The sequence below is a fragment of the Microcaecilia unicolor genome, chromosome 7, assembly GCF_901765095.1.
Source record: "Microcaecilia unicolor chromosome 7, aMicUni1.1, whole genome shotgun sequence".
In the NCBI taxonomy this organism is placed as follows: Eukaryota; Metazoa; Chordata; class Amphibia; order Gymnophiona; family Siphonopidae; genus Microcaecilia; species Microcaecilia unicolor.
The window spans coordinates 234,471,256-234,485,282 of NC_044037.1; the positions used below are offsets into that span (position 1 = coordinate 234,471,256).

General features: G+C 44.9%; 1 protein-coding gene across 1 annotated transcript in view; it reads left to right on the plus strand.

The window, feature by feature from the left end:
- The window catches only part of LOC115473687 (sodium channel protein type 2 subunit alpha-like), a 381,519-nt gene that overhangs the window by 168,726 nt on the left and 198,766 nt on the right, over nt 1-14,027 (plus strand). Inside the window, exon 16 of the mRNA XM_030208710.1 lies at nt 10,183-10,356. Coding sequence (XP_030064570.1) covers nt 10,183-10,356 — 174 coding nt within the window. The remainder of the gene's footprint in view (nt 1-10,182; nt 10,357-14,027) is intronic.

Sequence of the window (14,027 nt, forward strand, 5' to 3'; positions counted from 1 at the left end):
ATTTCCACCTCCATGCTTGACAGTGGGGACGGTGTTCTTTGGGTCATAGGCAGCATTTCTCTTCCTCCAAACACGGCGAGTTGAGTTCATGCCAAAGAGCTCAATTTTTGTCTCATCTGACCACAGCACCTTCTCCCAATCACTCTCGGCATCATCCAGGTGTTCACTGGCAAACTTCAGACGGGCCGTCACATGTGCCTTCCGGAGCAGGGGGACCTTGCGGGCACTGCAGGATTGCAATCCGTTATGTCGTAATGTGTTACCAATGGTTTTCGTGGTGACAGTGGTCCCAGCTGCCTTGAGATCATTGACAAGTTCCCCCCTTGTAGTTGTAGGCTGATTTCTAACCTTCCTCATGATCAAGGATACCCCACGAGGTGAGATTTTGCGTGGAGCCCCAGATCTTTGTCGATTGACAGTCATTTTGTACTTCTTCCATTTTCTTACTATGGCACCAACAGTTGTCTCCTTCTCGCCCAGCGTCTTACTGATGGTTTTGTAGCCCATTCCAGCCTTGTGCAGGTGTATGATCTTGTCCCTGACATCCTTAGACAGCTCCTTGCTCTTGGCCATTTTGTAGAGGTTAGAGTCTGACTGATTCACTGAGTCTGTGGACAGGTGTCTTTCATACAGGTGACCATTGCCGACAGCTGTCTGTCATGCAGGTAACGAGTTGATTTGGAGCATCTACCTGGTCTGTAGGGGCCGATCTCTTACTGGTTGGTGGGGGATCAAATACTTATTTCCCTCTGCAGAATGCAAATAACTTCATATACTTTCCACAATGTGATTTTCCGGATTTAATTGTGATGTGCTATCTCTCACTGTTACCAATAACCTACCCTTCAATTATGGGCTGCTCATGTCTTTGTCAGTGGGCAAACTTACAAAATCAGCAAGGGATCAAATACTTATTTCCACCACTGTATATTCCCAAATATTTTATTTTACCTGCTCTCCACTACAGGGGAAAGGGGCCTGCCCAGTGCGTCTGTATGCCTGGTGTGCTTGGCAGGGTGACTGATTTTTGCTTATTTAATGTAAATCCCGAGTGATATTGAAATTCATCTACCATCTCCAACAGATTTTGGAGATAGCTTTGTGGCTGCGTTAAGGTAAGGAGGATATCATCTGCAAAGGCTAGCACCTTGATCAACATGCTTGGGAGCTGTACTCCCACTATTTCCACATTGTTTTCCACTGTGCGTAGGAATGGTTCTCTATATAGTAGAAATAACAGTGGGGACAATGGGCACCCCTGCCTTGTGCCCCTCTGTACTTGGAAGGCCTGGGATGTCATTCTATTCACTATAATGCGGGCCTGGGGTTCTGTGTATAAGGCCAACACTGCTCGGAGATACCATCCTTCTAGCCCTATGTATTTCAGTACTTCAAAGAGGTACCCCCATTGTACCTTATCAAACGCTTTCTCAGTGTCGAGACTAACCAGCAATAATGGGTCCTCCACCACCCGGCTGTGAGCCAAGGCTAACAGGGCTCGCCGTACATTTAGGCCCAGGTGTCGCCCCCGCACAAATCCCACTTGATGTGGCCCCACCACATGAGGGAGATACTTTGCCAACCGGTCGGCTAATATTCTAGCTAGGATTTTAAGGTCTACGTTAAGAAGAGAGATAGGCCTATATGCCTCCAGCATTTCAGGGTTTTTCCCAGTTTTTGGTATTAGTGTGATAAGCGCCTCGTTCACCCCTGCCGGGAACCGCCCTTGCTCTACTACTTCTGCAAAATACTTTACCAGGGGTGCACTCACTCTATGTGAGATTAACTTATAATATTCTGCGGAGAATCCGTCCCCTCCTGGACTTGTGCCCCCTGGGAGGGATCTTATTACACTTTGTACCTCCTGGGCATTCAATGGGGTATTAAGTTGTACTTTCATTTCCGATGTTAAACATGGGATTCCGGAGTCTTCCAGGTAATCTCTAATTGCCCTCTGTCTCCGGCTCTGCCCTGAAAACCTCTGAAAAATAATCGTGAAATAGGTGCAGCCAAGTCTAAGGGACGATGTTTTCTAGTCCCATCCGGGGCTTGTAATGTTTGAATATACGAGTTCCCCGTCCAGGTCCTAACTATGCGCGCTAACAGTTTCCCTGTGCGATTACCATATTTAAAGTATTGGAATCTCCTATGAAAAAGGTATTTTTGTGTTCTTTCATGTATTAGGGTATTAAGTCCTGCTAGGTTTGCCATCATTTGCTCATAATGGGCTTGTGTTGGTTGTTGGTGTTTATGTTTCAAGGCCGTATACTGACGCTCTAATTGGATTATTCCCCGAGTTATCTTTTTATTCCTTCCCACCACATAACTTATAATTTTGCCACGGAGCACCGCTTTCGATGCCTCTCAAAATAACCCCGGTGTATCTTGATGTTGCTCATTCGTCTCCGCATAGTGTACCCATTTCTGCTCTAAAAAACTATGAAAGTCTGGGTCTCCTACCAAATATGCAGAGAAACTCCAGCTGATCTCCAGGGTTTGTTGGTCAGCGGGGAATCCCATTTCCATGTCCACCCAGATCAGGGCATGGTCTGATATTGCCATCGGACCCACCTCTGCTGTTTGTGTAGCTGAGAACAGTGTTGTAGTCTATGCGGTACCAGGTTCGGTGCGCTTTAGAAAGATGGGTATATTCCCGCTGTGTGGGATGCAAGAGGCGCCAGGGGTCTACCAGGTTCAACATTTTACATAAATAGTCTAGTCCTTTCCCTTTGCCCAACGCTCCCCAGGCTGCACTTGATGACCTATGAAGTCCCGGGTCCAGCACTTGGTTGAAATCTCCCATCATTATCCATGGGGCCGAGTCGTATTTGGCGCCTAGGTGAACTAGTGAGTGTAAGAAACGCGGGTCGCGTGTGTTAGGCCCGTATATTCCACAAAGGTAATATTCCTGTCCCTGATAACTCAGATGTACTAGGACATACCACCCCTCCTTATCCTTTTCTAACAGTCGTGTGTCGCCCGCCAATCCTTTTTTTATGAGAAGGGCTACTCCCCCCCTCTGTCCCTCCGCAGATGAATAGTAACATTCTCCCACCCATTGTTGTCGCAGCTTCTGATGCTCTGCGTCAGTTAGTTTAGTCTCCTGCAGACATGCTATTGATATGACGTGTCTTTTTAGATGGGCTAGTATCTTGGTCCTTTTGATAGGGGAGGTTATTCCTGACACATTCCAGGATGTTAATCTTAAAGTTGGGGGTTTAACCATTGCCACCCATGTTATAAAAGTGTACAAAATTCTGGCAAAGTCTGGGGTTCAGGGTCTCCCAGCCAGGACCCTTCACCCTCTGGGGTGACCACCACATTTGTGTGTCCGCTTCAGTCTCATATAGGAAACATTTACCTCGGAAAGCTGGTGAAGTTGTGTTTGCCCTACCCCCCCCCCCTCTGCCCCCCTCCCCTAGAAACTTTCCTTGCCCTCTTATCCCTTCTAGCTCGCTCACTCTGGCAAGCAGGTCCGTTAACACACCGGTGCCCACCCCAAACCCTCCCTCTTTTAAATCAACTTTTTCTATATCCCCAGCATCTCTTACCATACCAAGTCATAAACATGTTATGCTTAGATACAGAATAACAGAACCTCTGTGCCTCTGTTGTGTCACCATCTATAAGTGCACTTAGTTCCGCTGCTCTTATCAGTCCATTCCAGCAAAGATCTGTTCCCCTGGCTCTGGGTATTTCATCTGAGAGCGGTGGTTATCCATTCTTGAGCAAGTTCAGGTGTTGCAAAATTCTTCCATCCATTGCTCGTTTGAACCCTCAGGGTAGCTGGATATTGCAATATGAACCGTTGCTTCTTTTCTACCAGCCGGGTACAAATAGGCGTATGAAGGCTCTTCTCCGCGATGTTAGTGGCGCTGAATAGTCCTGGAATATTCTTATGACTCCCCCTTCAAATTTGGCGTCCTCTTTGTTAGCTTTATATAAACGTAGGACTGCCGCTTTTTGCGCATAACGATGACATTTCGCTATAATTATCCGGGGCCTGTTTTCACGGGGCTACTTCTGGCCAATTCTATGCACTCTGTCCAAATGAAGCTCTCCTCCCTTCGCTGGGTCCGGAAATCGTGCTTTCAGCCATGTCTCTAGAGTCGCTTTTATTTGCCCCTCTGCGAGTGTCTCAGGAAAACCCACAAACCTTAAGTTTTCCCCCCTTGCCCGGTTTTCAAGATCATCCAGTTTTCCCTGATACTCCTGGGTGAGGTGCTCGAGTCTCTCTATGCTCGCCACATGCTCCGCCTGAACGTCCTCCACCTCCGATACCCGCTCCTCCAATTCGCCGGTTCTGCGGGTCAGCTCCGCTGTTACCGCCGTAATCCCGGAGATTTGCTCGGATAGCTGGGTAAATCGGGAAACCACCGCCTCCGTAAGTTCCAGCACCAGCGTATCCGCTGGCGCCTGGGATTGTGATGCAGGCGGGGTGGCGGGCGCCATTTTGTTTTTGGCTCCGCGGAGCCTATCGTCTTTTCTCTTTGTTGTTTTTATCAGAGCAGACATGGCGTGCTGAATCAAGAATTTGTCCATGCACTCCCACCAAGTTAGTGCTTTGTTCCTGTTGTCTTTGTGAGATTTGGGGTGGTTTAAATCGTGGGTTTGGTGTGGGCTCCGGAGCAGACGATGTTTCAAGTGTCCACCGTTGCTCACTGCGTCATGTGACCTCCTTCGTTCTTGTTTTTTAATTGTGGTTTTCGTTCGCCATTGGAGGGAGATGTATGCTTTGTAGTGGTCTGACCACGGTGTGGGTATCCATTTTGTATCTGCTAATATAAGGTTTAAGTCTGGATCGAATTTATATGTGATAATGTCTAGTGTGTGTCCTTTAGTGTGTGTTGGTTGTGCGTTTGGTACGTGAAGATCCCATAATTGTAGGAATTCTTTGCATTCTTGGATGCTTGTTAAGGTAAGATCTTCCAGGTGCAGGTTAATATCGCCTGTTATGATAAGGTTTGAAGTAGAGACACATGTGTTCGAGATGAAGTCCATGAGGTGTGTTTGGGAGTCTTGCCAGTTGCCTGGCGGTCTGTAAAGTAGGATTGCGTTAAGGTTGTTCCTGCAAGTTTGGGTGATTGATTCTTACCGAGGCAATTTCAAGTTGAGGTAGGATGGATTCAGCTGTGGTTGTGATAGTGAACTCGGCTTTGTATATTATGGCTATTCCACCTCCTCTTTTTCCGTTTCTTGTCCAGTGGGTAATTTTGTATCCTGGTGGGCATAAATCTAAGATTATGGGATCTTTAAAGTCATGGATCCAGGTTTCAGTGATGAATAGGAGGTCAAGATTGTCTGTGGTGATTCAGTCTGTTATAATCTCTGTTTTGTTTACTACTGACCTGGCGTTTACATAGTAAAATACATAGTAAAATAGTAGATGATTGCAGATAAAGTCCTGAATGGTCCATCCAGCCTGCCCAGCAGTCATACTTATTATCATTTCATGATTAAACCAATAAAGAATGTGAATGAAATACTACATCCTAGCCTTTCTTTGCCATTTCTGGAACATAGGCCATAGAAGTCTGCCCAGCACTGTCCTTACCTTCCAACTATTGAAGTTGCCGTCAAAGCCCTCTCCAGCCCGTTGGTTTGTGTGAGAGTGTGTATTTGCATGTATGTGTTTGTGTTTTTATGTTTATGATGGCTCTATGTACGTCTGAAAAGGAGAGAAGAGAGCCAGTTTGAAAACAGCAATTCTATAGTTGCTTTGTTTTACTATATTAATGTTTGTATGCCACAGCAGCTTGATCAGCTTATCAACTAGAAATGTATTGGGCCCTTTAGGAGTAGCTTATTTCTCTGGAATGTATAGAAAAAACTGAGTTAAAAAAAACCATAGATTTTTAGCGTATTATACGTACATTATCCTCTTAGTTAGTGTAGAAAGATAGAATATGAACCCCAGTTGAGACTTGCACACCCCATTCTAGTGCCTAGCTGGAATTCTCTTCCATCTTTTTTAAGACATAAGGAACATCATTCTGAGTTTCAGAAATTACTAAAGACCTTTCAGAAAATATGTTCCATAATTTATAGATGTAGTATCTTGGCTCTTAAATTTTCAAACTATTTTGTATAATTATCTGGAGTTTGCTCCTTTTCTTGATGTTATCTGCTTAGAGCTTGTTGGTTGTAGTGGGCTATAAGATCGTAATGTAATGCATGAGCAGAAAGCTTTAACATTTAAGTGTTAAAAAGTAGCCTCTAAGAGATGAAGTTTCAAGTTGAATTTTAATCTGGCTAGTAAGGGAGCCTGGTGCATGTGTTTAGGAAGATTATTCTAGGCATCCAGTTTCCCAAAGTGTACATAAGTTCATAAGTAATGCCACACTGGGAAAAGACCAAGGGTCCATCGAGCCTAGCATCCTGTCCATGACAGCGGCCAATCCAGGCCAAGGGCACCTGGCAAGCTTCCCAAACATACAAACATTCTATACATGTTATTCCTGGAATTGTGGATTTTTCCCAAGTCCATTTAGTAGTGGTTTATGGACTTGTCCTTTAGGAAACCATCTAACCCCTTTTTAAACTCTGCTAAGCTAACCGCCTTCACCACATTCTCCGGCAACGAATTCCAGAGTTTAATTACACGTTGGGTGAAGAAACATTTTTTCCGATTTGTTTTAAGTTTACTACACTGTAGTTTCATCGCATGCCCCCTAGTCCTAGTATTTTTGGAAAGCGTGAACAGACGCTTCACATCCACCTGTTCCACTTCACTCATTATTTTATATACCTCTATCATGTCTCCCCTCAGCCGTCTCTTCTCCAAGCTGAAAAGCCCTAGCCTCCTTAGTCTTTCTTCGTAGGGAAGTCGTCCCATCCCCGCTATCAATTTAGTCGCCCTTCGCTTCACCTTTTCCAATTCTGCTATATCTTTCTTGAGATGCGGCGACCAGAATTGAACACAATACTCAAGGTGCGGTCGCACTGTGGAGTGATATAACGGCATTATAACATCCTCACATCTGTTTTCCATACCTTTCCTAATAATTCCCAACATTCTGTTTCGTTTCCTAGCCGCAGCAGCACACTGAGCAGAAGGTTTCAGTGTATTATCGACGACGACACCCAGATCCCTTTCTTGGTCCGTAACTCCTAACGTGGAACCTTGCATGACGTAGCTATAATTCGGGTTCTTTTTTCCCACATGCATCACCTTGCACTTGCTCACATTAAACGTCATCTGCCATTTAGCCGCCCAGTCTCCCAGTCTCGTAAGGTCCTTCGGTAATTTTTCACAATCCTGTTGCGAGTTAACGACTTTGAATAACTTTGTGTCATCAGCAAATTTAATTACCTCGCTAGTTACTCCCATCTCTAAATCATTTATAAATATATTATAAAGCAGCGGTCTTAGCACAGACCCCTGAGGAACCCCACTAACTACCCTTCTCCATTGTGAATACTGCCCATTTAACCCCACTCTGTGTTTCCTATCCTTCAACCAGTTTTTAATCCACAATAGGACATTTCCTCCTATCCCATGACCCTCCAATTTCCTCTGTAGCCTTTCATGAGGTACCTTGTCAAACCTTTTTTGAAAATCCAGATACACAATATCAACCGGCTCCCCTTTGTCCACATGTTTGTTTACTCCTTCAAAGAATTGAAGTAGAGGAATGTGGTAGCCGTGTTAGTCCACTCTTAAGGTTATCAATAGAAATCAAACAAAATAAAACATGGAAAAGAAAATAAGATGATACCTTTTTTATTGGACATAACTTAATACATTTCTTGATTAGCTTTCGAAGGTTGCCCTTCTTCGTCAGATTTTGCTTATTTCCGATCTGACGAAGAAGGGCAACCTTCGAAAGCAAATCAAGAAATGTATTAAGTTATGTCCAATAAAAAAGGTATCATCTTATTTTCTTTTCCAAAGAATTGAAGTAAATTGGTCAGGCAAGGTTTTCCCACACAAAAGCCGTGCTGACTCGGTCTCAGTAATCCATGTCCTTGGATGTGCTCTGTAATTTTGTTTTAATAATAGCCTCTACCATTTTCCTCGGCACCGACGTCGGACTCACCGGTCTATAATTTCCTGGATCTCCCCTGGAACCTTTATTAAAAATTGGCGTTACATTGGCCACCCTCCAATCTTCCAGTACCATGCTCAATTTTAAGGATAAGTTGCATATCACTAGCAGTAGCTCCGCAAGCTCATTTTTCAGTTCTATCAGTACTCTAGGATGAATACAATCCAGTCCAGGAGATTTGCTATTCTTCAGTTTGCCGAACTGCCCCATTACGACCTCCAGGTTTACTGTGAAGTCAGTAAGTTTCTCTGACTCATCCGCTTGAAATACCATTTCCGACACCGGTATCCCACCCAAATCTTCCTCTGTGAAGACCAAAGCAAAGAATTCATTCAATCTCTCCGCTACATCTTTGTCTTCCTTGATTGCCCCTTTTATCCCTTGGTCATCCAGTGGCCCAACCGATTCTTTTGCCGGTTTACTACTTTTAATATACTGAAAAAAAATTTTACTATGTTTTTTTGCCTCTAATGCTATCTTTTTTTTGTAATCCCTCTTGGCCTTCTTTATCTGTGCCTTGCATTTGCTTTGACACTCCTTATGCTGCTTCTTGTTGGAATGTGGTATGTTGAGCTTTAGTAATGGGGCTGATGGGAATAGCTAAGAGTGGTTTGCCAGACCAGTGATGTTGAGGAAGAGTAGTTTAAGAGGAAAGATAAGAGGAATGATAGCGAATATCTTGGAACAGACACACTTTTAGGCTAATATAGCAATTTAATATGAAAGCAGATGTGGAGCTACTGTAATGATTTGACAAGAGGGGTATGTGATCATAGAGGCATGATCTATAGATTAGTGATGCCACTGAATTCTGAACATATTTTAAAGGAAAGGGATCATTTAGTGGTAAACCTATGAGAATTAGGTTCCTATATAATTTAGTATAATTCAAGTCTTCAGTATGTCTCTTGATGCATGTTTTTTTAATACAATCCCAAAGCTGAGTGCTATACTGAGTGCCTAGCCTATATTATTATTAGTAAATATCTGCAAATAAACTTGCTCTGCACCTAAAGTATAAGATTCTAGTTCTTGCTTGACTTTCTGAGTGTATTTACTAACAACATTTTTAAATGCAATTTTTTTTCAGTGTGATTGCTATGTGTGGCCAGAGTCTGAATCCAGATATCTTGTTTGTTCTCTCTCTGCTGCTGCTGCTGCCCTGTGCTGAATTCTGTAGATGGTTCTGTAGCAATGATGTCTTTTGCTTGCAGAGGAGAATTTGATGGTGATTCTTGAAGCTGGTAGAGAAGGTTTTTGTATTTGAAGAGTGGATGAGGGTGAAGATGGAGAGGGTTTTGCCCGCTATGCAGGTGAAGAGAAAAAGAGATAGAGAGCTAGTAAAGTCTGCAATAAGTTCTTAGAATTTTCTTGTCAGCCTATAGAACAGTGGCGTAGCTACGTGGGGCCTGAGGGGGCCTGGGCCCCCGTAGATTTGGCCCTGGTTCCCTCCCGACGATCCCCTTGAACCCCCCTTCCGCCACCAACCCTCCTCTGCCGTCGCCGCCCACCCCGCCGCTTCAGGTACCTTGTTTGCTGGCCCGCCAGCCAAAGAGAGTCTAGTTCTTCAGCGCCGGAGTAGCGCCTTTATTCAACAAAGTTCCTGGCATGATCATCTGTTTCTGACAAAACAGCTGATCACGCCAGGAACTTCGTTGAATGAAGGTGCTACTCCGGCGCTGAAGAACTAGACTCTCTTCGGCTGGCGGGCCAGCAAACAAGGTACCTGAAGCGGCGGGGGAGGGTTGATGGCGGGAGGGGGTTCAAGGGGATCGTCGGGAGGGGGGATTCAAAGGGGGTCGGCGGGAGGGGGGGTGCAATGTGGCGGTGGTGTCGGCTGGGGGGGGGGGCGGCTAAACAGTGCTCCCCCACCTAGGGCTGTGGCCCCTGCTCCCGGCGAGGTCTGGCTACGCCCCTGCAGAGCTGAGGTCACATGTTGGTTCAACTAGTCTTATGTTTCATAGCAACGCATCCAGGAAGGTGCTTGATGAGATTCTGCCCAGTACTTAAGGAGGGCTATTGTCTAGGAACTTCAGAATAGTCTTTCCTCGGTAGCACTCAAACTCTCTTGTATACTGTCAATATAGTGACAGACATAATGCTGTTCTAAAAATAATTTAAAATTTGCTTTCAGGTTTTTACTGGGATCTTTACAGCAGAAATGTGTTTGAAGCTGATTGCCCTGGATCCATACTACTATTTCCAGGAAGGCTGGAACATTTTTGATGGTATTATTGTTGGCCTTAGTTTGATGGAACTGGGTCTTTCAAATGTAAATGGATTTTCAGTCCTCCGATCATTCAGATTGGTAAGCACATTAACTAATCAAATGTTTTTAAGTTTAAGCAGTATAATTCTGTTAACTACAGCTGCATCATAGGATCAATTTGTTTATACACGGCAAAGATAATATATAATAAATAGGGGTTTTTTTTTAGTATTTTTCAGTGCTTTTTTTGTAGAAAAAAAGGTGCCGGTACTCATTATGGGCGGGGCCACCACATATGGCTCCACCCCTATGATAGCCACACCCACATTGACCACACCCCCTATACCAGCCATGGCGCATATAAACAGACATCATTGAAAATATTACAGTACTATAGGAGAAAAAAATAACGTGATTTTTTTTCATTATAAATAATCTCTGTAAGCTCTTACAGCTCCAGTATACCCAGTGCAAAATAAGACAGCCAATGTAAGTTCTCAAATTGGACATATTACAAATACTAAAATGAAAATAAAATGATTTTTTTCTACCTTTGTTGTCTGGTGACTGTTTTTCTTTCCATATTGGTCCCAGTCTGTGATTCTCCTTTCCTTTGTTTTCGCTTAACTCTTCTGTGCCATTTGTCATTTTTGTCTCCTTTTTCATTGCTTTCTTCAATATTTTCAGGCTCTCTCTCAGTCCAGATTTAATTCATTCTTACTATCCATTCTTTAATTTCCTTCATCTACCTGTGGCTTTTCATCTTTTCCTCACCCTTGTTCTCCCCATGCCCCTTCCTCTTATTCTCCAGTCTTTCTCTATTCCCCTTTTCCATCCAGCAGCTCTGCTTTCTCCTCCCCATCCTTCCAGTGTCTCCCCTATTTCTTTCTGCATTCTTCCATCCAGCGTCTTCCCTCTCTCTCTCCCCATCCTTCCATCTGTTTTCCCCCTCTCTCTCCCCATCCTTCCATCTGTTTTCCCTCTCTTTCCCCAATCCTTCCATCTGTTTTTTCCCTCTCTCCCCAATCCTTCCATCTGTTTTCCCCTCTCTCCCCATCCTTCCATCTGTTTTCCCCCTCTCTCTCCCCATCCTTCCATCTGTTTTCCCTCTCTTTCCCCATTCCTTCCATCTGTTTTTCCCTCTCTCCCCAATCCTTCCATCTGTTTTTCCCTCTCTCTCCCCATCCTTCCATCTGTTTTCCCCTCTCTCCCCAATCCTTCCATCTGTTTTTCCCTCTCTCTCTCCCCATCCCCAATCCTTCCCTCTGTTGTTTTCCCTCTCTCTCTCTCTCTCTCCCCATCCTTCCATCTGTTTTCCCCCTCTCTCTCCCCAATCCTTCCCTGTTGTTTTCCCTCTTTCTCTCTCTCCCCAATCCTTCCCTCTGTTGTTTTCCCTCTCTCTCTCTCTCCCCAATCCTTCCCTCTGTTGGTTTCCCTCTTTCTCTCTCTCCCCAATCCTTCCCTCTGTTGGTTTCCCTCTTTCTCTCTCTCCCCAATCCTTCCCTCTGTTGGTTTCCCTCTCCCTGCCACGTTTCCCGCGAACAGCGCGAAGTCACGACGCACGCGGCACCAGCCCCTATTTCCGGCCGCTGCTGCTTCTCCTGTTGTTGAGCAGCAGCGGCCGCTACACAAAGAAAAAGAAGATTAAAAAATTTTTTGAAACCTGGCTGAAACACGGCACCCCGGCACTATAGACAGCCATTAGGCATTATCTGTTGCCCCGCAGCCGCTCCTCCTCTTGCCTCTACGTCACTGCCCCTGGAGGAAGACCCCGGAGGAGCGCAGTGACGTAGAGGCAAGAGGAGGAGCGGCTGCGGGGCAACAGCCAATGCCTAATGGCTGTCTACAGTGCCGGGGTGCCGCATTTCAGCCAGGTTTGAAGTTTTTAAAAAAATCTTTTTCTTTGTGTAGCAGCCGCTGCTGCTCAACAGGAGAAGCAGCAGCGGCCGGAAATGGGGGCTGGCACTGCGTGCGGGACATGGACTCACGGGGCGGGGGGAGCAAAAAAAAAGGTGCCGGTACGCCGTACCGTTGCGTACCGGCACAAAAAAAAGCACTGGTATTTTTATTCCATTTATTAGCCTGTACTTTTCTACTTTATAGTCCACTGAGATAGTATTGCTGAAATCACAAGCTTCTAGCATCAAGGCTCAGCAGCTGTTATGCTGTTAGCAGGGCCTGAAACCTTTCCTCTCTATGAAGGCATAAAAATACTCTTGCAGATGTTAGTGTTCTGTAAATCAAGATTTTCTGTGTTATATGAAAAGGTATTTCCTACAACATAGTGTCTCCAAATGAGTTTATTTTGGGCATACCGTAACAGAAACAAACAGACTCTTCTGTGTGTCAGCCTTAGCGAATTCAACTAATGACAGGAATTCAGTCATAATAACATTGTAGGTGATGACAGATAAAGATATGCATGGTCCATCCAGTCTACCCAACAAGATAAACTCATAGCATAAGGTATGATGTGATATTACATATTCATATTTGATCTTGGTTTGTCTTTGCCACTTTCAGGGCACAGACCGTAGAAGTCTGCCTGGCACTGGCCTTGTTCTCCAACTATTGAAGCTTCATCGAAGCCCCATCCAGCCCTCCAAATCTGTCCAGCCATGATCAGGGTACAGACCATAGAAGTCTGCCCAGCACTGGCTTTGCTTCTGGATTACTGGTATTGCCATCTAATCACCGCTAAGCTTATTTAGTTATATGCCTTCTATACAGGATTCCTTTGTGTTTATCCTGTGCATTTTTTAATTCTGTTACTGTTTTCATCACCACCACCTACTGTGGGAGGACATTTGTGAAAAAGTTCTTCCTGACATTATTCCTGAGTTGGCCCCCCTTCAGTCTAAATTCATGTTCTCTAGTTCTACCACCTTCCCATCTCTGAAAAAGGTTTTGTTTGCATTTTAATACTTTTCAAATATTTGAATGTCTGTATCATATCAAACCTGTCTCTCCTTTCCTCCAGGGTATACATCTTTAGGTCATCAAGTCTCTCCTCATACATCTTGTGACACAAACTCCATACCGTTTTTGTTGCTTTTCTCTGACCCGCTTCAAGTCTTTTTACATCTTTGCCATGGTCTCCAAAACTGAACACAATACTCCAAGTGGGTACTCACTGATGACTTGTACAGGGACATCAACACCTTCTTTCCTTGTCATCAAGCAGATGAATCCATTACAAATGGGTTGTGTCCACCTACCAGCAGGGGGAGAAAGAGAACACTGAAAACCATAGTGCCTCTTAGGACAGCTAGCTGCATCTGCCTTTCAGTATTTCTCTATCTCCCCAGCAGGGTGGATGCAGCTTATTCAGCTCCTTCAAAATTCTGCCTGGGGTGGCTCCTGTGCTTTTGCCAGTGGTAGCAGGGGTGCTGTGGTTCTGTAATTGTTTGAGAGCCCACTTTAAAGGCACATAGGTTCGCCCTTTCCCAGCCTTACCCTCCCCCCGGGGTGGATGTAGGCACATAGACTTGCCCTTTCCCTGCCTTTTCCTACCAGTGTGTGGATGCAGGCACATAGTTTCGCCCTATCCCTGCCTTTCCCACCCTTCTCTGCCTCCGGAGTACCTCTCTAGCTGTCTGGCTCCAACTTTCCTCACAGCGTTAAAAGAAAAAACACTTTAGCGCTTTTATTTCTGAGGCTTGATTCTCTGTGGTACAGCATTTCCGAAGCTCCTAGACTCGGTTCTTGAGGTAAGAGCACTTTTCCTGCTCCTCCGGGGAGGTCCCGTTACGGGGTGATTTTGGCATGAA